The sequence below is a fragment of the Dermochelys coriacea genome, chromosome 1 (assembly GCF_009764565.3).
Source record: "Dermochelys coriacea isolate rDerCor1 chromosome 1, rDerCor1.pri.v4, whole genome shotgun sequence".
NCBI classification, from domain to species: Eukaryota; Metazoa; Chordata; order Testudines; family Dermochelyidae; genus Dermochelys; species Dermochelys coriacea.
The window spans coordinates 229,585,144-229,610,617 of record NC_050068.2 but is presented as its reverse complement, the minus strand read 5'-3'; the positions used below and the strand labels follow the sequence as shown (position 1 = coordinate 229,610,617).

Genomic DNA, 25,474 nt, shown 5'->3' with positions numbered 1-25,474 from the left:
TAACTCAGAAACATCAAAAACACTATTCTTCCCTCACCAAACAAAGAAACCATCAAAAGCCATCCACTGTGGGCCTTTCTGGTTCTTCGACTTGGACTTCTCAAGGTCCCTTCCAGCTCTACATTTCGATGATTCTCATTTTTATCCCCTACTTTCTCCCTGCTTTATACACATCCAGTTTTTGGGACCTGATTCTGCATTATTCATTCAGGCAACATTCCTACTCAAGTGATCATTTCACTAAAGTCAATGGGAGTTTTACTTACATAAAGAAAGTAGAATAATGCCAGATATCAACCGTATTTCTAACTGCAAGTGCTCAAAATCCAAGAATCTTTTCCCCCCAAAATTCATGAGATTGACTTAAAATCATATTTTAATAAAATAATAATTTCATTTTTCTCTGCCTTCTGTTTTTTAAATCTCTATCTCTCAAATCTGGGTAATTTTCCTCTACAACTATGATGATTGGTAACTTTTAAAAAAAATGAAAGTAGAGACTCTCACAACTCCTAGGAACTGGGGCTTTAAGAAAAAGCCCAAATGCCACAAGACTCCTGATTAAATCACTGCACCACTGCTCTAGAGAATATGTCCAGTTTTACTTTGATCGTATTGATGTTACCTTGCTTTCAGGCATATTTTACTAGGCTCTTTGAGACAGTATAAGATGTTTTGATGGACAGATGGCTGGTCAAGGTCAAAATTATGAATGTTAGCGCAGATACAAGGAATGCCTTAATACTGTATCAGCCAGCTACAAGTCAATTCTTCCCCTTCACCTATATCTAAAGTCAGGTGAAATAATGGCAACTGCTAGCAGTGCAGAAATCAGAACTGTACAACTTTGAGAAAAATGATCAAAAGAGTCATAATACAGAAGGTGAAACAGACCCCATAGCAGTCAATGGCAAAACTCCGATTGACTTCAGTGGGGTCAGGATTTCACCCAGAAAATCTGGAACTAAAGTAGAAAAGTAACAGAAAAATATATAAAGGAAAGTTGGAATGAGTTATTACCTATGACACTCACATTTCACCAGTGGCTCCTGGATCTAACTGTTGCCTGGGAAAATGAACTATGATTGTTTCTTGTCTCTTAAGGACCAGATTCTGCTACCCTTGCTCATGTTGCTCTGAAATCAATCTGACTACAGATGGAGTGAGGTTGGTACTACTCACCAGGAGTCAGGGTGAAAGAATCTAAGAATCAGTATGTAGATATTCACCTTGCCTATCTCCTGAAGAAAAGCCAATTGCCAAGAATAGCAATAAAAATCAGGTTAAAAAACGGGAAGCTAGTGCTCCTAGCAGAACACATCGTAAGGTTATTGTAGGGGCGTCGCAGTATTGCCATCCTTACTTCTGTGCTGCCTTCAGAGCTGGGTGGCCGGAGAGCAGCGACTGTTGGTGGAGGACCGAGGTCTGAAGGTAGCAGCGCAGAAGGGTGGCAATTGTGCAATCCCCCTACAATAATCCTGCAATTCCGCCAACCCCCTTTTAAGTCAGGACCCCTAGAGTTACAACACTGAAATTTCAGATTTAGACAGCTGAAATCATAAATTTTAAGATTTTTAAAATCCTATGACTGTGAAATTGACCAAAATGGACTGTGAATTTGGTAGGGCCCTAATAATGAATGATTATTAATAATATTACTGATAAACACACTTTTCACATTAAATAATAAACTTTAAATTTGGACAGAACAAAAACTATACAAAACCAGTCCAAACATAGCATCACCCAGCTCCACTGCCTGTGTCAATTCAGATGAAAATTTGTTAAAGTTTGTTCCTGAGCTGAGAACATTTATTATAGCTGAGGTACACTATAACTCCCATCAGGTAATACTGAAACCAATGTCTGATACAATCATTAGGTACACTTTACTGATTTATTGAGATGTGCACGAAAAATAAAAAGGGTTGCCTCCCCAAGCTTCTGGGCACCCCTGCAATAAAACAAATGAAATTAAACTCCTTCAGAGTCCACATTCTGCTTCCTCAACAGTCCACTTCTGCAGCTGCTTCTGCATATACATGTGCCTTGCAGCATGCACTTAAGGTCAACAGACTTTGGCTATCACAGATAAGGGGGAAGCCTGTTCAAGAGCGGAGTGTTTTTCATGGAGCACCCTCTACTTCCAATCTCCTTTCTTTTAAATGAAAGAAGGGGGGATCCAGCTGAAACACCTCTGCTGATCACAACAGTGAAGTGTAGCTCCACGTAGAGCAGATTGCAATAATCCAGTCTTGAAGTGACAAAGGAATGGGTCACGGTACAAAGTTCCCTATCTGAAAGAATTGGTTGCAATCTTTTGGCCAGGCTCAAGTGGTAAAAAAGCCTTCTTGGACCATGCTTCTGTAAAATCATTCAACAGCAACTGGGGTGCCAATACTACAACTCTTAAGATTCTGAGCTCAACTATGGATAATGGGACCCACCCTCAATCAAAAGGGGAGAGATCAGCCTCATCTGGGGTTGCTTTCCACACCTGACAATCATCATCTCAGTCCTATCTGAACTGAGCTTTAACCAGCTCACCCTCATTCATGTTCCAATCTCACTCACATACTGGGTTAGATGATCAACAGCTTGGCTGGATCAGGAGTGACAGGGATATGTAGCATCCTCACAACAACACAGCCAATATCTTCTCAATTACCCTCCTAATGACCCTATATAACATTGAGAGAGAAAAGTCCATGAAAGATTTGTTTTTTGTAAGATTGTCATTAATGTTCATCTACCTTCAAATACTGCTACAAAATCAAGATAACTCAGCCCTCCATTTGGGAATGCTAATTTCTCAGTCAGTAAATTAAACTGGCTATCATCCATTGGCATCCCATGATCTTCCAACACCTGTCAAAGTGAAAAAACAAAACAAAAGGGAAATAAGAAAATGTTTGTTCCTTACATGCCATCCTTTCAAATAAAATGTCTGGGCTCCTAGGTGTACATTTTCAAAGGACTGTATCGGGTTTTGATTATATAGCTAAACCTCGATAGGTCTGAAAATGGCCTATTCTCTTCACGTTTATGGTAACCATGGTTTATATAGAGTTGAAATTATAGTGATTAGATATAAATTTAATAAGAGGAACCACATTCTTCAGCAAGTGAGAGTTCCCAGACCATATACCTTCCAAGTACTCATGAAGCATGAACCTGCCTAGCTTTTGAGATCTGATGGTAGCACAAATGGCTGCAGATATATGATTATTTTTGTTCTTTATTCTTTGTGTACTAGCAACCCTTAAAAGAGGCGTACATAGTCTGTAGGGTGTCAGAAGAAAAGTGAGGTTAGTAAAACAGTCAATTAAGGGCTTTCAGTGTTATACCAAAACCTTAAATCCAACTTTCACACAGATAGCTAATGCAGAGAAAAAAGCAGCAGGTAGGTGGAGTTCCCTCTGCCTACCACTAATGTTAATCATGCTGTTGCATTAGCTGCAGGCACAAAATAAGCCTTTTAGGTATCACATTGTAGAACACACTGCAATAATCCAAAGCCAATGTCCCAAAGGTATGTTGCACAGATCAGCATGTGGGAGGCAAGGCTTCAATTTTATTCTTAATTCATGCATTAATTATTAATTATTATTATTATTAACAATAAGACAAAGAAATAACATTTTACAATTACTTAGCACCTCTCATTTCAGAGCACTTCTGCAATGCACACACAGAATCACAGAAATACATCCACCTCTCGGAAGAGGAGAGCAGCAAGATGAAGAAGTGCACAGCATTCTGCACACTGATGAGAGATGAAATTTTTACTGGCAAACCAAGGAAAACCTAGTTTTATAAGAAGTCCTAGGGGAGCTGTGCTGCCATTTTTTAAAGGACTTATTGCCATGGTAAATCCTGTTTTCACCACAGCTGTCTCCCCCTGCTCTTCCGAATCAGCATCTGGATAAAGACAATGTGCAGACTCTGCCCACACTAGCAGTCGGAAGTACCTCCTCTTCTAATTGTAGGAGGCCCAAGGAAATGCCTCTCCCAAAATTTCTCCTGTCTGACCCAACCAGGATAATTTCCGTTTTGCTGGTATTTAATCTCAGCCAGTTTCTTGCCAACCAACAGCAAACTTTGGCAATACTTTTTCTCTTGAAATATTGGAGAGATAGAAAATCTGCACCACAGCAAATTCATATCAGTCCTAAATCTCAAGAGGCAACATACAGGAGTGACAAGTAATCAGAGCTACACAGGCCCTGAAGAACATCACATACAATCCTAGTAGTATCGAAAATTCACCGAGCAAAACCAACTGGGAGCACTCACAGGTAAAAACCTAAATCAGTTTAAGATAGCCCCAGTCATATTGATCCTCTAGCACCCAAGTGCTGTACCCGGGTCTGCTGATCCACACTATCAAAAACTGCCAAAAAATCTAATAACCACAGAAGCATATTAGTCACTGTGGTGAGCACAGTAAAATCTGATTAATTAAAGTCAGTTTTTCAGTGAACACTACAGAAGGGATTCTCCCCTCCTTCCATGGCCTTTATATGGCCTAAAAGATCCTTAGTTAGCTGGGGGAGAATTCCCCCAACACAGGCAAGTATCAGAGCAGGGACATGCTAGGGCAAAGTCAGGAGCAGGAGGGAGTAGGGCCACAGAGCTATGAGGGTTCCAGGCAGCAATGCTGACAAGGGGCAGTTCAGGACAGGCTGTTAGAGCAACCCACTGGCTTGCAGTTGTGCTGGCAGCTGTTTTGTCTCGCAAGCCAGCCCTGCATGTGAAGAGTTCAAAGGTGGTATAAAGCCATCTTGGTCCGCCCTCCCTAAGGCTTCTCAGTGGTACAGCACAAAATTTCACCTTACGGTTTTATTCACATTAATAATCAGTACATTACTGTATGTATATAGTGTTTATCCATTAAGCCTCATTGCAGCACAGAATTTTAGCATCTGCATACCCAATTTAAATATATATTTTCACAGCACTAATACTTGGAGTATTATGATCTGGAATGGAATAGCACAGGAAGCAACAGTGCAAGATTCCTGGATCACTTCATCAATGTACTTCAAATCTGACCTGAAGATGAGAAGGGACTTCAGCTTCTATAACCATAAAATTGTTTTTATGTGCTTAATGTACTTATACAATGCTTTTTGCTACTGAAACATAGCAGTGGCCTGAATGACCAGCAACCAGCTTGGTCTTCACTTCAGAGAGGGTTAAAATTTTAACAAGCAGGACCAGCACTGGAATTTTTGGTTTGCCTACAATGTTTTGCTTCCTTTCTCCACCCAAAGGTACTCAGTTTCTCTCAGCTGTGATGTGATAAGACCACAATGCATGAGGCATAAGGATTTTGGAGACGGCTAACTAAAAAAAATTTTGGGATGCACCTCAGATGCAACTAACTCATTTTACAGAGAATGTGTGTGGTAGGTTGGAGTCTGGTTCTATGAATTCCCCAGCCACCTGCTGCAGAGATGGAGTCTAGCAGCATGTTCTTTTTGACATCAGAAATCAGTTTGGGTTTTCCAGGCAATCTCTGCAAGAAAAGAGACTAGAAATTGACTTTTTTTTCTTTTGAAATGAAAGCTGATTCTTCCTTATGCTATTAACAAGCAGCTCATGTGAGCATGCTCCAGCTCATTAATGACTGAAACAGCCCTGGAGACTTGGCTGTAGGTGTGTGAATAGGCACCACTGTAAAACGATAAACCACCTTCCAGGAAAAACAAAAAGATAAATAAAAACACCAAGCATTTCTCCTACCTTCCGGAAATCATCTTTACTAATTTTTCCATTTGGTTGCTTGTTGTAGGCAAGAAAGCTGTCTTTAATAGTTGCTTCATGTTGTATCACACTGTCCTTGAGCCTTTCAATTACTTCATCAACAGTTCTATTCTTAGTATGCTTATTGGCCTGATCTTCAATCTGTTTCATTCTAAAATTGAAAGATTGCGCATGAAAACAAGTCATTTGAGTTTTCTACTTTTAAAACATTTGATTCAATAATTAACTGGATTATTTTAACAATAAACAGGACAATAACACCAGAAATATTCTTTTTGTGCCTAAACAAAGTTATAGTTAGTACAAATTAAGGCCCATGCAGATTCCAAGGGCCATATTGTGCAATCAGGTGTTAAGTAGAAACCTGATGTTTGTAAAAACTGATTGCATGATATTGTCACAGGCTATTTATTTTTGAAGTGGAGACCATTCACATCTAAATATGGGAGCTGATTACCAGTTCATTTTGGATCTTCAGATTTCCCAGCCTCTGGGGAGCCACTTTTATCCATTAACATTTTTAACCACCATCATGGGACCCAATCCTATCCCCCAAAAAGTCAATGGGAGTCTTTCTGATTGACTTTAAAGAGAGATGAATCAGGCTAACGTTGTCTTACCACCTGCTGGAAAGGTGTAACAATTGGTGGCCTTTGGAAATGGCATCAGCGATATTCTGTATATCTGCCCATAGGATGTAGTCATATAACATCATGATTCATAGCTTCCCACTCCTAGTAACCCAAATAAGCCACCTCCACTTTTTTTCCTTTATGTGCAATGAGTGGATTAGCATATCCTTTCTCAGTCCTTAAAAGAAAAATTCCCAGACATAGAATATATAACCCTCCCTTTGAAATACTACAATCTTCGTCAGCAAACCATTAAAATAACTCGTGATTAAATATGCAATAACTTTTGAAGATAGAGAAGATGTACAATGAAAGTGTGTGTAATATGTCCCGGTTGCATGCATTTCACATTTGTCATGGATTTACTATTGTCCATGAAAAAGTAAGTTAACACAATTATTGTTGTTAAGTCTGAAAGCATATATTTCTGTATGAGCAAAATGCAGAATATTCAGCAGTCTAATTTTTTATAGATTTATTAAGTATTGTGACGGGGAAGACCAGATGGCTATAGAAAAGTAGTGGGAGATAGATATATTAACTCCAGGCTAAACAAACCCCTGGTACCAGGATAAGTGAAATGGAAGCTGCTCCAGGTCAATTAAGACACCTGGGGCCAATAAAGAACTTTCCAGAAGGCAGGGAGAAGGCTAGGTTGATTGGGACACCTGAAGCCAATCAGGGGCTGGCTGAAACTAGTTAAAAGCCTCCCAGTTATCAGGTGGGTGTGCATGTCAGGAGCTGTGGGAGGAAGTTGCGCTGTTGGAGAGGCTGAGTAGTACACACCATATCAGGCACAAGGAAGGAGGCCCTGAGGTAAGGGTGAAGTGGAGCTTGAGGAAGTGAGGGCTGCTGTGGGGGAGTAGCCCAGAGAATTGTACATGTCATGTTTCTAAAAGGTCAGCTACCATAGCTGATACTATTTAGGGTCCTTGGGCTGGAGCCCGGAGTAGAGGGTGGGCCCGGGCTCCCCCCCTCTTGCCCCTGATTAGTCACTGAGACTCGGAGACAACAGAGATTGTGCAAGGAAGGATAATTTCTCCTCACCTCCCACTGGTTTATGATGAAAATGGCTCAGTAGACTGTAACCCTTGTCTCTAGAGAGAGAAGGGTTACGTGGAGAATCACAGTGAGCCTCTGAGGCTAGCGAAATCCACCAGGAAACGCGGGACCCACGGAGGCAAGGACAGAGCTTTGTCACAGTATATTTTATAGTACTCCCTTAACTTGATAATAACCTTAAAATTTTAACTTCTAGCACTAAAATATTTTAATGAAACACTTACTTTATTTAAAAGCAGTTAATGAATCACTAGTAGTTCACATAGAAAATTAACTCTAACATGTCTGAAATTCTGAAATGCATAATGATGAAAGTATAGATGAGTGGCTTTGCTGATAACCAAGGCTCTCTGATGATGTACTCTATAATCTTTGACAGGTTTCAGAGTAGCAGCCGTGTTAGTCTGTATTCGCAAAAAGAAAAGTAGTACTTGTGGCACCTTAGAGACTAACAAATTTATTTGCGCAATGCATCCGATGAAGTGAGCTGTAGCTCATGAAGCTTATGCTCAAATAAATTTGTTAGTCTCTGAGGTGCCACAAGTATTCCTTTTCTTTCTATAATCTTTGCTTTTCATCCACCACCAGGACTAGAATCCAGCTCTCCTAAATTCCAGGTGTGTGTCTTTTTCACAGAGCCACACTGCTTCAGGCATGTCTTGTTATCCCCAAACACTAGGAATGGTTCACTGTCACTTATCAGACAGGGCTGGAGAGAACCAAGTATTGTCCCCACTGACACACAACTGAATAGCCATAATCTGAATTAACTTTCCCGAAGTCCTTCCTTGCTGCTGAACCCCCTTTAAGGGATGTAGCCCAGGGATTAGCAACATTTAGGGAGCCCATTGGAGTTGTGCTGTCAGTGAATAGCTGCAGAGCCACTGAAGGCTCAGAGCCAGTGTGGAAACCAAGGATCCTGGAGATCCATGCAAGGTCTCAGAAGATTCATAGTTTTTAGGCTGAACCCACATTTTTTCTGGAGAAATATACTCCACCCCATTATGGAAGATTTTACTGGCTCTTGTACAGGTATTTCCACATAGACCAAAGCTTCAAGTAACTGAAGAGAAGTTGAATCGATTATTCAAATATCCTCATAGCTTGAGTGCAAAAAGGCATGCACTAATGCTATAGACCGAGAAGCCTTGCACACAGAAGCTACAACCATCAGAATCAAATCAGTCTTGATTTGTGGAGCTCTGAGAACGCTCAACCCCAAAAGATGAAGTCTCAACAATTCCATGGAGATTCATAGTCTATACTTTAGATGTTGTGTAGAAAAAACAAACAAACCCCAAGAGCCTTGCATATCAGCAAAGTCACTGATGACTTGGTGGGATGTACCCCTTTTGTAACATGTGAAGTAAGTTCAGCAGTTCTTACTTGAGTCCAAAAGATTTTGATAAATAAACCATACATTTGCTCTTCTGATACAATATTTTGGAGGTCAGATTACTTAGGGATTATGCATAGATCCAGAGCTCTGCATAAGACAACACTTAGCATTTGACATATAGAGCAAATGCTCAGTCTTTTTGGAAATGTCCTTTATAATGATATCAATATTTTTAAAATTTAATAGAGAATCATCTGTATTAATAAAGCATTGCTCAGTACCTCTCTGAAAGATCTGTTTGTCTTTTTTCCTCTCTCTGTTGACTTCCCTTTGAGATCTGTGTGCTAAAACCAGTTAAGTCACCAGGTAAAACAGCAACTCCTATGCTCTCCAAAAGCATCCTGTAAAGGATCCCATCAGAAGAAATATCCTGAAATTTATGGCATAGCCTAGATAAAATAAAGAACTGAAATTAATGTGCACAGATGGGAATAAGGCACAATATTCATATTTTAAGGCAAAGATTACCAAAATAATGAACTTCCTTCCCAAAGCGAGACAGCGTGTGTCCGGTGGTTAGAGAATGAGACTGGGGTCACTCTACCATTGACTCATGGGGTGATCTCTCTGTGCTTCAGTTTTACTCATCTGGGAAATAGGGAAACCAAGACCCAGTTCACAGAGCTCAGTTTAGCTTTATGAGACAACTCATGTCTGTAAAGCTTTTGGGGATTCTTAGATGAAAGAATGGAAGGGAATGGAAGTGCATTATACTGTGAATCCGCAGCATTCTGTTTAGTCTACAAAATCATTTTTCCCCATTTAGACTTTTATTTAAAAACAAACAAACAAACAAACGTGATACAAAATGACTTGTAACTTAAGATATAACACCCCCTCAAGCAAGCACCCTCCTTGTGATAAATCCACATCAAAATTTTCTTTTATTTTAATAAATCTAATCTGCTACCCTAAATCAATAACAGGAGTGGAGGTGGGGGGTGGTGTGAGAGGATCATGGAGAGAAAAGGGAGTCACCATGTTGTAACACCATCCAACCAGCTCCCTAGCTCAGTGGTTTGAGCATTGGCCTGCTAAACCCAGGGTAGTGAGTTCAATCCTTGAGGGGGCCATTTAGGGATCTGGGGTAAAAATTGGGGATTGATCCTGCTTTGAGCAGGAGGTTGGACTAGATGACCTCCTGAGGTCCCTTCCAACCCTGAAATTCTATGAAATAAGTTCATCCTGCACATAGAAAATGAAACTCAGACACAAATACTAAGGAACATCATCTGCCTTGGAAATGTAATCTACAAAAGGCTTCCAAATGTCCTTTAAAATTGTCCCTTCTCTTCCTCAGTCTGAATGTCATCTCACAGGAAGCCATCTGGGACAGGCATGCCAACCATTCTGCCTCAGTAAAAGCATCATTGTCCTCAAGTGCCTCAGGATGAGTCACATCAGTGCCAAAAGCCCAATTATAACTGAAGCCCCCAACAGCAGAAGTATCATTTAAAATCAATAAGACTGATGTGGAGAAACACTGGAATTCAGAATATAATTTATTCTCTTCATCACCCTTGCTCAAAAACCTAGTGTAATGCAATATCCCCAAAGCATCTGAGTTAAATCCCCAGCCTAGTTATGACAACTTCAACACAGATTTGACAGTCATATGTCCAATTTGTGCATGTTTAAAGGAGTCAATTATATTTTACTTATTTTATTTTAAAATATTGCATCCCTAACCACTTTAGAGCTGTGAATGAACAGTGCCATCCGCTTTTTCTCTGCATAATCTTTTCCCACAATATTTTCCCAGGATGGTCTTAAATAACATACAACATATAAATCTCCATTTGAAAAATGAGTGTATTGGTGGCCTGATCTGAGTAAAAGCATCTTTTTTTAAAGAATAAGGCCCAAGTCTTGTAGAATACAAGGTGAATAGCAAATCATTTGCCAAACAAGTTTTTATCCATGGATTTCAAATTTAATCAATCCCCATTTCTTATTTAGCCCTTAAAACAAAACAAAACCAAACAAATAAGTCTTCAATAGCAATAATATCTTGTTGAATATAAAATCTGCATTCATTTTAACCTCAGAACTGAATTTCATCTTTGGTGTGATGAGATGCTCCTGGATATATACATCTTAGCAAAGGCCCGGATTCAGGATAGCCCTCAAGCATGTGCTTAAGTGCTGTCCTGAAAAGAGATGCTTTCCAGAACCAGGAACAAAGTGTGGACTGAGTGAGAGTTCATACTCCATGCCTGTGTTTGCTGCACAAATATATTTAAACTATCCATAGGTAGCAAAACTCCTATTCCTTAGAAAGTGGAATTTATGCAGCTTGTACAAAGGCCTCATGAATGCCCTCCACAATGGAAGTCAAACACTGTTGTCAGGTATACATTGTGTCGTGTTGTGTCAGGTCCTATCAGGTCATTGCAAAATCATCCCATCTAATGCTTCTAAAAACATCTGATCTTGCAAAGCTCTGAGCTTTCTAGCCCCAATCCAACAAGCACATAAGCATGTGCTCAATTTAGGCCCTGTTAGCAGCCTCATCCTCTAAGTATGTAAGTAGTCCCCTTGAATGAGACTGATACCATACTAAAACGCTTTTTATGTGCGTTGTTGGATCACAGTCATATTGCTCAGCACCTTTCAGGATGAATCATTCTGGGTTTAGTCCTGTATCCACTGAAGACAATGGCAAAATATCCATTGACTGCAATGGTGGTGGATTAGATCTTAATGATCATGTTTTTTCTGGTTTTCTTTTCTGAGCTTTCCCTCCACAACATCTTTTTCTGATACAAGATGTTGAAACTTCAAGTAGAAATCATTTTAGAATTTAAATTGGTTGTAATTCTGGACTCCACCCTGAGCACAGCTCTCTCATTGTCACAAATAATGGTTGAAAATAATGGTAAAAACATTATCTAGAGAAGTGTGTGAATGATGAGAACCAGTTATCCAATACTCAAAGGATAAGTAATTGCTCATGATCAGTGATCAATGTGTATACATTATACAACACTGAGCTATAAAACTGACTGATGACAAAAAAGATAATTTTTAACACAGTGTGCAGGGAATTAGGTGCCTGACTCCTATTAACCCCATGCATGGCACCCAAAGTTTTCTCTACAACATTCACAAAAAGGAAAATGAATACAGTGGAATTTTATCTCAGTGATCACACTTGTACTCGTTCATATTTCAAGATCAAAATTATTTTCTAAAAGCCATTTCCTATTAATGCTGTTGTGTTTGCTCCTCACTTATACAGATCATCAGGACACTGGGTGACAAGGTTCAGGCTGGCACGGATTTCTTTGATTTTCCTATGATGTTTTGAAAGGTAGGAAAGAATCCCTCATCTTTTGGAGAATCACAGGGCTGCAGATAAAGAATGTTACAGTTTGTAGGAGAGCAAATTAGAGCCAATTATAGCCTGACTGACATGCCATGGCAATGAAATGCCTAATACAATCCTCTCCTCTTTTACAAGATATAGATTTTGATTCCATACACATATGTGATTTGGGATGTTCATTGTTTTTTAGATTGAGATGTAGTTAGCAATTGCCAATGATCAAAATGAGAGTTGACTATGTCAGGTCCCAGTTTACAAAGGTTCTCCTAAAATCAAGGCACTCATTGTTCATTACAACAAGATACTACTGTAGAAGGTTACAGCAAGATAATATGGGTGGTTATATTCATTTCTATCTGGAAACAGTGAATACTTTTTTAAAGATAAATTTTCCATCACACCCAATTTTCACTTTGAGGAATGGGCTTATTTTACCTTTTTAAATTATCCTTCGAACTGTACAACCCCAATCTTGCCAGTGTTTCATTAATGGAACTTCCATAGAAATAAAGAGGAGATTTGCAAACTGATCACTTGCAGAATAGGGGTCACTGACTGGCCTGGTGGCATTTTATTTTCTCTAAAATTTAAGGCAAATTGATCCAGAGATACAAAACACTACTTTTTCAGAAAAATATGGAGAGAAAGTTAATAAAGTTACGTAAATTAATAGTCAGATGCCAGCAGCTTACTTTGTAAATTGTTCATCGGACAAAGAGGAACAATATATCTGTACAATTTTTCTTAGCTGATTTCTGCTAATAATGCCTGTACATTTAGGATCACAGGTCTGCAAAGCCCTGTGGAAGTCTTTCCAATTTTCTGTGATTTTATCCGAAAGAATGTCTTCCACCTAAAATACAAATATATCAATCATTGAAATGAAAAGTGTCCGTGAGGTTACATTGCCATATGTCAGTAATCAGATAGTAAAAATTAAATAAATCCCTTAATTACAGAAAATCAACACTTACTGAAGATAAACCTCATTATTATTTACAGTATCCCAAGCTAGAACATGAGAAGGTGACTTCTTAATTTCCTCTGTTCCATTAAGCCATTTATGGACCCATCTAATTTAAAAAGTTATTTGTATTAAAACTTTTCAGCACAGTTTCCTAAATAGTGTACAATGTCAGCCAATGCATATATTCTCAAGGTTCTGTTTGAAAGAGTGGCTCTAATCTGAAAAGTGACTATGCAAAAATGGCACTTTACTACACTGATCTGCTCCTTTTGTGAATTAAAAGTCACAGCTACTGACTTTGATAACAAAACAACCTAGTACTGCTGGTTACTCTCCAAAGCAAAAGTCACTAAGACTGACAGATGAGCTGCAAGTTGGGTAGCTGTCTCTGCGGGGATCATTTGAAGACAATGGGATGGCACAAATGAATGTGAATACAGAATCTGGTTCACAGAATGTATATCAGGTTCAGTTTGAGGCACTGGCAGTTAGAATAAAAGCATCTTTTTTCTTATAAACTGAGTTCATTTAATGCAAGAACTACTGAGATGCAACAGACACATGGAACCTTATTTTTCCAGAGTAATTGGGGTCAATACTCAGATCCAGCTGAGCTCTGTTCAGAGCAAAATCCAAGAGGAGACAAAGGTGCCTTTATGCCATTTTCAGATGCCCCAGTCCTGGAGGCAGCGAGGAGCTGGTTTGGCTTGTTGGGGCCCAGCTTGCTTCCCAGCACTACTAGCATCTGCCTCAAAGCTGCTTTGACTTTCATCTGGCTGCTAGAATCGCCATGGGGCCATTCCCTCAGCCAGAGAATGATAGAGCACCGCAGCATTCTAGAAAACCTCCCCTTCCTCTGGGCATGCCCCAAAGAATTCCCCTATGCCACAGAGTGGGCAGGACAGAGTGTTACAGAGCCAGCTATGCCAGCTTTACACCACCTAGGGAATGCGTTGGTGGAGCCTTTGTGTTTGGCTAGGCTGGCTTTGCAGCTGCTTTGCACCAACAGATTGGCCCAACAGAGGCCAGAATCTGGCCCACTCTTCAGAGCAGAATCACACTTCAAGTGTGAAATCCTAGCTAGCATGATTATCTCTGGTTATCAGCTGGTATCTTATCCCAGGGTGGCCATGATCCCTGTTGCTCTGTGTTTTTCTAGCCTGCCCTTCTTTGTGCTAAAATTTACTTTATTTAGAACACTAAGTAGGCAGTAGAATTTCAACTCTAAAATGAACCCAAATAAGTTAATTTGAGCATCCAAATTCATTTGCATAACATGTTAGTATTTGCACTTTGACAGTATTTGTACTTTTCCCCTCTGACATGTCAGTTTTATAATTATAAAAATGTATCCCAGACTCTCAGAGTGACCATTATTCAATTCAAGAATAGGTAGAAGGGACATGAACTGATGAATCGAATGTAATTATTGTTGGAGCCATCAGAACAGGATGCAGCCTATTTCAGTTCTACATCAAAGCTTTTCTCAAAGCAATACACACCATGCAAGACTATTCAGTAGGAACCTCTTTTTGTGGATCTAGTGCATCTCTTGACACTGCCAGGTCCTTTGATTCTTTCCAACTACCCTAACTACACCAGCTTAAGACAAAAACTAAAGAAAGACTTATTCAGATGACACACTAATGTGAACCTAAAAGTGATCTAATAAAAATACTATGAACAGCTCCAATATAATACAGCAGTTATGAAAACCATAGATTAGACTAGTTCTGGGTATAATTCAGTAAGCAACAAAAGAAACTGACATACTGACTAGACATTCCGGTCAAAAGATACAGGATATAACTCACTATATGTATGGTAGTGGTTCTAAAGGAAGATATTAAAAGATGAGTACAAAACTCCAAAAATTTCAAAGTCATATTCATGAAAACACAAAATCAATGGGTATTGTAAATCTCAGAACCTATGTATTATTATCTAGTATAAAATAGATAGAAAGAGCTCTTCTGCAAAATATCTGCAAAACAGTTTTGATGATTGAAAGCTGGAAAGAGATACTTCCATCCCACACCTGCTACACACATGTACATGAACTTGTGATTACATTCCAGGAGGAGTTTCCAGAAACATGAGGTAACTGTGAAATTGGTTCTCAACCCATGCTTCAGAGGCAAAAGAATCCAAGAGTGTGAATTATGTAGGAGTTTTACACTGCTGAAAAGCATATGCATTCACTAACTTAGATGAAGACTGTTCAGAGCTTAGGGTTTTATTAAGAATTGTCCTGACACCTTGCTATAGACGTTATAAAAAAGAAAATCCTTAGAAAAGTATAGATAAACACTTACTAGAGATTCCTTTTCTTCAAACAAGTCTAAAAATTTATGGTAGCTGAGGTACCCAGTGTGTTCTGGATCAATGATCTTGATTAGGTCTTGGAAGTCCTTGTCACTTATTCGAAATAGGATACAGTCCAAAATGCGACGAAGCTCATTTCTTGTGATCTTTCCATCTTGTTTCTAAAACAAATGTTTATGTGTGTGTAAAACAAAGTGAACAAATTTACTAAAAGACAATGTCTATTTTAAAACACTGTTCTGAACCTCTACATCACACAACCCACAGTGACTGAAAGCTTTTACTATTGGTTAGCTTTTTGATAGTCTAATCAGTGGTTCTCAACCTATTTATCACTGTGGGCCGCATATGCAGCTCTCTGTGTGTTATGTGGGCTGCATCCACACAATATATATACTACCTGTATGGACCTGAGGATGTCACATGGGCCACAGCTGTGTGCTGATTGGGCTGCCAGCGGCCCCGAGCCCACGGGTTGAGAACCACCAGTTTACATGATGTGAATCTGGTGGTCTCAGTCCAGTTCCCAGTGGACAAGAGGATACACCACAAATGAGCCCTTGTTGGCAGTCACAGCAGAAGGACTAAGGTTATAGAAATTGAACGATCCTCTTACACTAGAAGACGTACCCTAAGTTCAGATTTGTAGTATGTTGGTGGAGCAGTATTAGGGAGTTTACACTATAGCTGCCTGTCTGGGACCTATTCTGTGGAAAAACAGACAAAAGTCTTTGGTCTCCAAGACTGTTAATTCAGCATCTTTCTGCAAAAATTAAATTAATGATTTATGTTATGTAAGCATATATAAACACATACACATACACACACACACACACACACATACTTTTTTTAAATAAATAGGATGTTTTTGCTACTTCTCACCAGCTCTGTTACCCTACAGTGACTTGCGGCTGCCACTGGCCCTATCCATTGCTTTGGTGAAGAAGGGGAGTCCTTTAAAGGTTATTTGTGACTGGAATGAACTCCCACACTGCTCTCAGCACAGAACATATATATACACACACCCTGGGTTAGTGTCCAAAATTCACCCCCTATCAGGGGATTTCCTTTATTCTCAATATCAGAACAATAAAATACAAACTCCAATCTAAGCTTTTTTCTTGAGCTTATCTTTTCCTAGGGTTTTTTCCTCCTTGATCTCTCTGTCTTTGCACCTAGGTCTCTCTGCTTACCTGAGTGTTAGGTCTCTCACATGCCTGAGAGTAATGCTAAGCCTTTTATATTCCTGGGTTGGAGCTAATAGGAACCATTGGGTCTGACAGTGAGAGTGACTTAGTAGAAATAATTCTGCATTTCTGCAGAGTCACAGCATGTGGCACTCTTCATACTATCATACAAATGTGCACTTTTTAAAGCATCTTATGCAGTAAACAATGGAATGGGCTTATACAACAGTACTATTACATTTGTGTTGTTACATTTAAGGCATGATTTTTGTTTCAGTCCCCATGACATATCTCCATAAGGTTTGATGGAGAGTTTTAAATAGAGGTTAGTCTGTTTTTATCACAGTCTGTTAGATCTTAGAATTTTATATTTTTGCTTGGACTCTTATTTTATTTTTATACTTTGCTTCCCTTAAAAAAAACTGGTGGAAAAAAGAAGAAATGTAAGGAATAAATGCCTGGGAACAATAAAAAAAAATTAATGGTAAACAGTTTCTCCAGTGATTCATTCCTGCCTAAGCATGAGACAAATATTTTGCTGCTCATAAACCTCACACCAAGAAAAATTCTGTTTCCCTTTAGTCCCCTATAGAGATCCAGGTTGGCAGTAGTAATATACAGGATGAGCAATTATTTACTTTATCAGCTGGTTTGGGAAACACATTGAAGTTTTGTAATCAAAAGATAATGGTCTTGTGAAACTGCTTTTCTACCATCTGAATTTTCTTTAGAGACTGTTGTCAGTGCATTAAATCATATGGAAAAGAAACTTGATAATATATCTCCTTTAGTGAATGAGTTAAGAAATTTGGTACAGGAGCTACAAAAATTAGTTCTACTTTACATGAAAATATGTACCGTATAAGTGGAAGCATTTTCTCCACAAAGCTTAAACACATACTGTGGTTAAAGATATCTTGTTTTTTAGTCATTGCTTTGATAATATTAAAAAAATAATATACATTATATTAGCCTTCAATCAGTGAACTTTTTGATTGTTTATTTGACACCTAAAATCTCTAAAATGTTTTCATTTATGAGCTAGATTGTCAGATGGTGTAAATTAGCATAGCTCCCTGACCTCACTGGGGCTGCACTGATTTATACCAGCAGAAAATCTGTATGTATCTCTATAAGTGTAACAGTTTTGGATGTTAGGGATGAAGCTGTTCCTCCTGCAGCCAGAGTTCTCTTTCTGTTGTCTCAACCATTGGTATCTGTGTAAATAATTTCATTCATTGATGACCAGTACAATAAAGCGCATAAGCACGTGCTTGAGTTCATGATTAAGTGCTTTGCTGAATCAGGGCCCTAATGTTGGTATGTGTTATTACTATTTACTGCAATGTAGGAAACTAAACTCTCTTCTTCGTAAATTGCTAGGCGAATTCTTTCTTTTGTAGTGACTGTGTTTATGTATATATACATAAAATCACTACAAAAGAAAGAATTCGCCTAGCAATATATACACACACACACAAACAAATATATACGCACACAAACATATATGTAAAAACAACGAGGAGTACTTGTGGCACCTTGGAGACTAACAAATTTATTTGGGCATAAATTTTTGTGGGCTAAAACCCACTTCATCAGATGCATGGAGTGGAAAATACAGTAGGCAGATTATATATATACACATACACACACACACACACACAGTACATGAAAAGACGGGAGTTGCCTTACCATGTGGGGGGTCAGTGCTAACAAGACAATTCAATTAAAGTGGAAGTGGGTTATTCTCAACAGTAGAATACCAAGTGAGGAAAAATCACTTTTGCAGTGGTGCAGGTAAACAAGCCCCTGATGGTGTGGCTTGTGGTTAGGTCCTATGATGGTGTTCCTTGAATAGATATGGAGACAGAGTTGACAATAAACCCAATGGAGCTTGTTCACCTGCACATCTACCAATTTTATATATGCCACCATGTGCCAGCAATGCCCCTCTGCCATGTACATTGGCCAAACCAGTTTCTACGCAAAAGAATAAATGGACACAAATCAGACGTCAAGAATTATAACATTCAAAAACCAGTCAGAGAACACTTCAATCTCCCTAGACACTCAATAACAGACTTAAAAGTGGCAATTCTTCAACAACAAAAACTTCAAAAACAGACTCCAATGAGAAACTGCAGAACTGGAATTAATTTGCAAACTGGACACCCTCAAATTAGGCCTGAATAAAGACTGGGAGTGCATGGGTCACTACAAAAACTAATTTTCCCCTCCTGTTACTCACACCTTCTTGTCCACTGTTTGAAATGGGCCACCCTGACTACATTAGCCTCATTACCACTACAAAAGTGAGATTTTTTCCTCCCTTGGTATTCTGCTGTTGAGAATAGCCCACTTCCACTTTAATTGAATTGTCTCATTAGCACTGACCTCCCACTTGATAAGGCAACTCCCATCTTTTCATGTACTGTGTATATATACTTGCCTACTGTATTTTCCACTCCATGCATCTGATGAAGTGGGTTTTAGCCCATGAAAGCTTATGCCCAAATAAATGTGTTAGTCTCTAAGGTGCCACAAGTACTCCTTGTTGTTTTTGCTGATACAGACTAACACAGCTACCACTCTGAAACATATGTGTGTGTGTGTGTGTGTGTGTGTGTGTGTGTGTGTGTGTGTGTGTAATTTATACTGCAGAGCGGGAAAAAAATTTTTATGTAATTATATTAGAAAGGAATTGTGATATATCATCTATATAAAAATTTGTAATAAAAAATGCTAGCAGTACCTCTGAAGATATGCCCAGTGCTCATTTTGCTTGTGTCAACCAGACTGAAAGCTTTAATTTTTTCAGTCTATTATTTGCTCATCCAATCCAAAAATATAGACTGTACAATTTAAGAAGAGCAATCTGTAGCTAATCAAAGTAATAAAAAATTCCATCTGTCCATTAAAGGAATGATCACACAGCCCAGTGTATGGATCATATATATCATGACATTCCATCAAAAATGACAAGAATGCTTTTTTTTAACATAGTTCAGTACATCATGAAAGCCATAGAATAGAATAGACTGACAGTTCTTTATTAAGAGTGCATTCATTCTAGAGCTAGACATAAAAAGCATGTCCAAATTCTGTTCAAAAACCAGATTAAAATATTGCTGCAAATAAAGTGAGTGACACAATGGAGTGATCCTGGTCAATCTCACAGGTCTGACATTATACATCTGTCAGATTATAGACCACAAACAAATGTTTTACAAGTTCCACATTTTCTATTTATACTGTATAGCATGGTGCTGTGACAATGACTCCGTAGTTGCGGTTCTAACTTACTTTACATTATCATACTGATTTTAATCCCTTCCCTCACTTCACTAAAATGCGATAATTCTGCCTATAATTTCTCATGTGTGGTCATGTGCCAAGGAGTATTTATTTATTTAAGTTTGGGAATAACTGGATAAGGCAGTTGAGAAATTTGAGAAGTTCCATATTTGCATTTGTCAAATTTTCCAAACTTCTTTGAAACATTTTCCAGAATGGCTTGGTATAGAATTTGAGTCTACAAACAATTGTGTGTGTCTTTAATGTCAATTACAGTCTAATGGGTGTAATATTAAGCATGTGCATAAATCTTTGCAGGATCAGCAAGTAATTTTGGAACTAGCTACAGTTCTTTTGAACCTATGACAACTTCAGGAGCACCCTGAGATGTTTATAAATTCCATAGGCTGTCTGGTTTCATGGGTAGCTGGAAAACACTTTAGCTTCTTTTCTTGGGCCTTGATGTCGTCAGGGGACTTCATTTAGGAGACTTCTACACACAGCTTGCACTGCTTGCCCAGAAACACATCACATTCTATCCTTTTTAAAAGGGTTTTACAAATAAAAGTAATGCTCTTGAAAGATCCCACACTGAATTTCTAAATTTATCCACACAACAGGAAATGCAGCAACATGGAACTCTGGAAGTCTGAGATGGACTTCTTAAGTTTGCACTTTAGCAATCCTTTAAGCAACTGGGACACAACAGACAATCAATGCTAAAAACTAACAAACAATGTGGAGATTAACAAAAACAGTACAGCAGCCTACTAAAATTGTTCTAACAATAGAAACGCACTACAATTTATGGAACTTAGTTGCATATAAGTTTACAAGATGAAAAGAGAACAACAAAATAAAATATAATTAACTCAACTGAAAGATTAAAAACTATATAGAGTAAATGGAATAAGTGTACAGAGAGTTTCCAACCCCAAATATAAAAAAAATGAATGATACTTTTAAAAAAAAAATCAAAACATTCCCACCTCTGGCTTTTCATGGGGGAGGGGACAATTTAGCCTCATGTATGTAATATTCCCCTCCTATACATAGGACTTGATTAATAAAGAATTGAAGTAGGATAATACAATTAATGCCAGTCAAGATGGGTGTTTGGAAAAAATAGATCTTGTCAAGCGAACTTGATATCTTTTTAATGACATTTTGATTAAGAGACAAGAATGATACAAAATTGAATATGACACACATTAAATGGATTAAAAATTGGCTAACTAACAGGTTTTAAAATGTAATTGTAAATAGCGAATCATTATCAAGGGTCTGTGTTTCCAGTAGGGTCCTGCAAGAAATTGGTTGTTGGCCCCAAGTTACATAATATTTTTATCAATAACCTAGAAGAAAACAAAATCATCACTGATAAGTTTGTAGATGACACAAAGATTGGGGGAGTGGTAAATTACTGATACAGAGAGATCTGAATCACTTGGTAAACTAGGCGCAAGCAAACAATGTGTTTCAATACAGCCAAATGTAAAGTCATGCATGTAGGAACAAAAAAATGCAGGCCATACAAACAAGATGGGGCTTTGCCATGAGCCCATGTGAGGCAGCATGTTGTTGTGTTGCCCCCAGGAGCAGCCTAGGAAGCAGATTGTGACTCAGCCACAATCTACCTCCCAGTTTCCTCCTTCTCTGGTGGGAGCATGCCCTTGTATCTGGCATAGCATACATCCTTTGTACAGTGCTGCGCTGCCTGGCATATTGTGAGGATGGATTGTTAGGAGTTGAGGGAGGGGCAAAGTCAGATTTATGACAAGAGGGCAGCAAGAGGAAAGTGGCAGCTGGATCAGGGCTTGAGTCTTGGTGAAGCACATTTGTTCCAGCACTTGCTATGAGTGTAAATGGTCATGGCTTTTTTTATTAGGGTAGAGGACAGAAGGCAAGGGAAGGCAGCAACACCTGAAAGCAAGTGATTCATTGACGGAAGGCATAGGATGTTTGGGAGAAGGTTAGGAAACCAGATGAAGGGAAAGACTTGCTTGGCAGGAGGGTTAGGATCTGAGAGGTTGCTGGGTACTTGTCAAGAGGGTAGCTTGAAAGGTTAAAAGCTCCATCAATCTGTGAATGTGTTAACTCATCCACAGAATCTCAGCATTGTAAGAGTTAAAAATAAGGTCTCTTACTGTATCAATCATGAGAAATGCCTGCTTCAGTGATGGATATGCATTTTGGATGTGTCTGTGCAGCTTTAGAAGGACACTGTCATCTGAGAAAGCTTCATCCATTCCTCTGACTGGGTTTACTCTACAACAGGAAAACATGGTTGACACAATATTCTCATCTCTCATCCTCTTACTCTTCAGGGTAGGGAGGAAATGTAAACTCATTAAGGCCAAAATCTTAGTAGGACTCAAAAACATGCTTAGTCATTTATATGGATAATAAGAATATCCCCAAAAGATTACTTGAAGTAAATTTAATCAACAATTATTTCAGTAGACATAATTTCCCATCATCAAGTTCAAGTACACCTTGAACAAAAAAATGTAATCTCCTACTTACCTGTGTTTTTTTCTTATAGGAAGTGTCTGTCCATTTTCGTATGTCACAGGGTCCTGAAATTTCTCTAAAAATTGATGCCAAGCAATTTTACCTGCGGCTTTAAATCCAAATCTGGTCAAACAAAAATGTAAGAACTGTTTTAAAAGACTTCCTTTTGTAAATACTGCTATAACTACATTTTCCAGAGAGAATTTTGGCTTGTGACAGAAATTTATGCAATCTAGTCTGAGTTTACATAGCTTAAAATTTTACAAAAAGTATGTGGTAAATTTCAACGATAAAACAAGTTGGGCCAAATTTCCTTCTGAGTTTCACCAGTCTAACTGAAGAAAGAACTAGACCTGATCAGATGGTTCCAGTTTTATCCAAACTGAAAACCCCTAAAATTAGAAGTGTTAGAATGCATTTATAAGGCATTAATGACCAGATTATGTCAATTTCACTCATGTTGAGTAGTATTTTACTCTGTGAATAATCCCTTTGAAATCAACGAGGGCTTGATTTTGCTCCCATTCAAGTCAGTGGCATAGCTCCCATTTAACTTCAGTGGTGCAGGATGAAGTCCTAAGTAAGTGTGGCAAAACACATTCCTAAATTAGATGCTATCTTTTAAGCACTGTTACCAACTTATTTTGCAAAAATGTGATGACTCACTGCCTTACTCATTTCAGGAAAATTTTAAATATCTATTCCTGAAGCCTCTTAGAACGGTGTTATGCTGTGTTTAGAGCATGACTACCAGGGTGAAGTTTAAACAACAATAAAATGTAATAAGGGGTTAACAGGACAACAAATGGTGGAAAGACTTTTGTGGAGCTACCACAAAAAACTCCATCCTCAGAAGTTCATTAAGTTTATCAAGCTCAGACAGTGAAATTCCAAGTTGGAAGAATTATACCATCAGAACAATCATTCATTGGCTGATCAAAACCTGAGGGTAGATCAGGTTCTTCTTAAAGCTTTTTTCAAAATTAACCCACTTACAGATGACATACACACCACAGCTCACTGGCTTGAGGGAAAGTTTATTTAAAAACCTGGGGGAAATAGTTTCATAATCATAATATTTGTCTGAAACAATCGCATATGAAATAACAGATAATCTTTAAAATTAAGACCCAGACAACTGATATTTTCAACCCCAACTGAGATCTTTCCCACATCAAATTTCTGTGGTTCTACTAAATCACTCGAAAGTACACTGTAGGGAACTGCATTGGAAACAAGCAAACAGATTGATCTTGGTCTGCATCATTGTCCCCGAGATCCTCACAAACAGAGGCCCTTTCCATGTGTATGACTACCCCCTTCTTCAGCTACCTCAACAGTACCTCCGAGGGCAACTGCCATGGTGCCAGGGAGCTGGGGAGAGCACAGCATAGCTTCTAGGGGCCAGAGCTGATGCAGCAGCACAGGGCATCAGCATGGATCCCTGAGGATCCACACAGTTTGACGGCAGACTCCCTTTTCTGCAGGATAGAGAATTTCCACCCCAATTAGATGATGTAGTAGAATTGTTACAAAATGATCATCACTGAGATTGTCTCCCACAAAGCCTCCTCCCATGGGTTTTATCATGGGAGAGGATGATTAAGATCCAAGACATACTTAGCACCTGGAACTCCCACCCACCCTCAATAGGAACTGCACATGCTCAGCACTTCTCAGTACTGGGCTCTGCCTGACAACACCTGTCTTTTCCATCCTTAATTTTCAGGGGTCAAATCCAGAAATCTTACATACGCAAAACACTCATTGAATTCACTGGGAGTAAAACCTGACTGAAGGCTTCAGGATTTTGTATTCCAAAGCAATTCTATGTCTAGTAGGAAATACTTAGTTCTTATATAGCACTTTTCATCCACAGGTCTCAAAGTGCTTTACAAAGAAGGTAAGGGGAAGTTACTCATCTTTGAGATGTGTTACCCTAAGGGTGCTCTATTGTAGGTGTGTCTGCGTCCCTGCGCCTCTAATTGGAGATGTAGATAGCAGTGTCCATTCAGCCATTTGAGCTATCCACTACCCTCTTAGAAAGGTCTTGAAAGTATCTAAAATCATCAGCTGGTGATAGCGGAGGGGGCATCATCTCATCTGGTGATGATGAGGAAATGTTTGCCTCCATTTTGAACCTTTCCCCCTGTCCCTCAAAAGTTTTCTCCTCTGGTTCTGGGGTTATGGACACCAAAGCCGTAGGAGAAAGTCTGGTGGACTCTCTATGAGAGACACTGGATGCTTGAGAAGTGTAGGATCTGTATATTGCACAAGGATCCCAATATAGCCATCGGGGGGGAAGGTATGCTTGGGGGCCCTGTTGATATTGGGTGCCGTAAGGAGCTTCGGAGGAGTACTGTGATGCCATATCCTCCAGTTTGCTATCCCAGGCCTCACTAGAGAGCAGGGGGTGTGGTAGGGCAGCGGAGAAGACTCCCGTGCTGGGCGAAGACTCAGTGAGGCGGTCCCAGTACCAAAAAGAGGAGCCTCCAGTGCATCAAGTACATGGAGGTCTCTTGAGTGCCAGAATTCCAGCAGTACCAACCGATTTGGTGTCATTGGTGATACCATGCGGGGACAGGGATCTCGCTCATACCAGTCACTTTGGTGCTGGATGAGATGTTGATGATTGTACTGATGGAGCAGTGCATACTCAGCAGAATGCTTACTCCTGTCCTTGTTCCTTGGTACCATTGACTTGGTGCCCAAGTCCATTGGATACGTAGGCTTGTCAATGATACCTGGGCTGAGACTGTCTTGGTGCCAATGGTATCGAGGACACCACACATGCTGGAGATCATTTGCAGCTATCTTGGGGCTCACTGTGGGGAGTTCCCACTACCTTTTATGACGATTTAAGAGAGGAGTCAGTGGTTTGTTTCTTCAACCCACAGTCTTTGGATGTTGTGGGCTGTGGGGAAGACTCTGGTCTGCCAAGTGACTTGTGGTGCAGATCCAGAGAGGGTTGGAGAGCTGCCTCCATGAAGATGACCT

At 39.2% G+C, this 25,474-nt stretch overlaps 1 protein-coding gene across 1 annotated transcript in view; it reads right to left on the bottom strand.

Moving 5' to 3' along the window:
- The window catches only part of EFCAB6 (EF-hand calcium binding domain 6), a 162,777-nt gene that overhangs the window by 59,989 nt on the left and 77,314 nt on the right, over window positions 1-25,474 (bottom strand). Inside the window, exons 10-17 of the mRNA XM_043515658.1 lie at window positions 22,490-22,600; window positions 22,111-22,231; window positions 15,468-15,643; window positions 13,191-13,257; window positions 12,883-13,043; window positions 9,084-9,251; window positions 5,749-5,920; window positions 2,754-2,868 (exon numbers count right to left, since the gene is read on the bottom strand). Coding sequence (XP_043371593.1) covers window positions 2,754-2,868; window positions 5,749-5,920; window positions 9,084-9,251; window positions 12,883-13,043; window positions 13,191-13,257; window positions 15,468-15,643; window positions 22,111-22,231; window positions 22,490-22,600 — 1,091 coding nt within the window. The remainder of the gene's footprint in view (window positions 1-2,753; window positions 2,869-5,748; window positions 5,921-9,083; window positions 9,252-12,882; window positions 13,044-13,190; window positions 13,258-15,467; window positions 15,644-22,110; window positions 22,232-22,489; window positions 22,601-25,474) is intronic.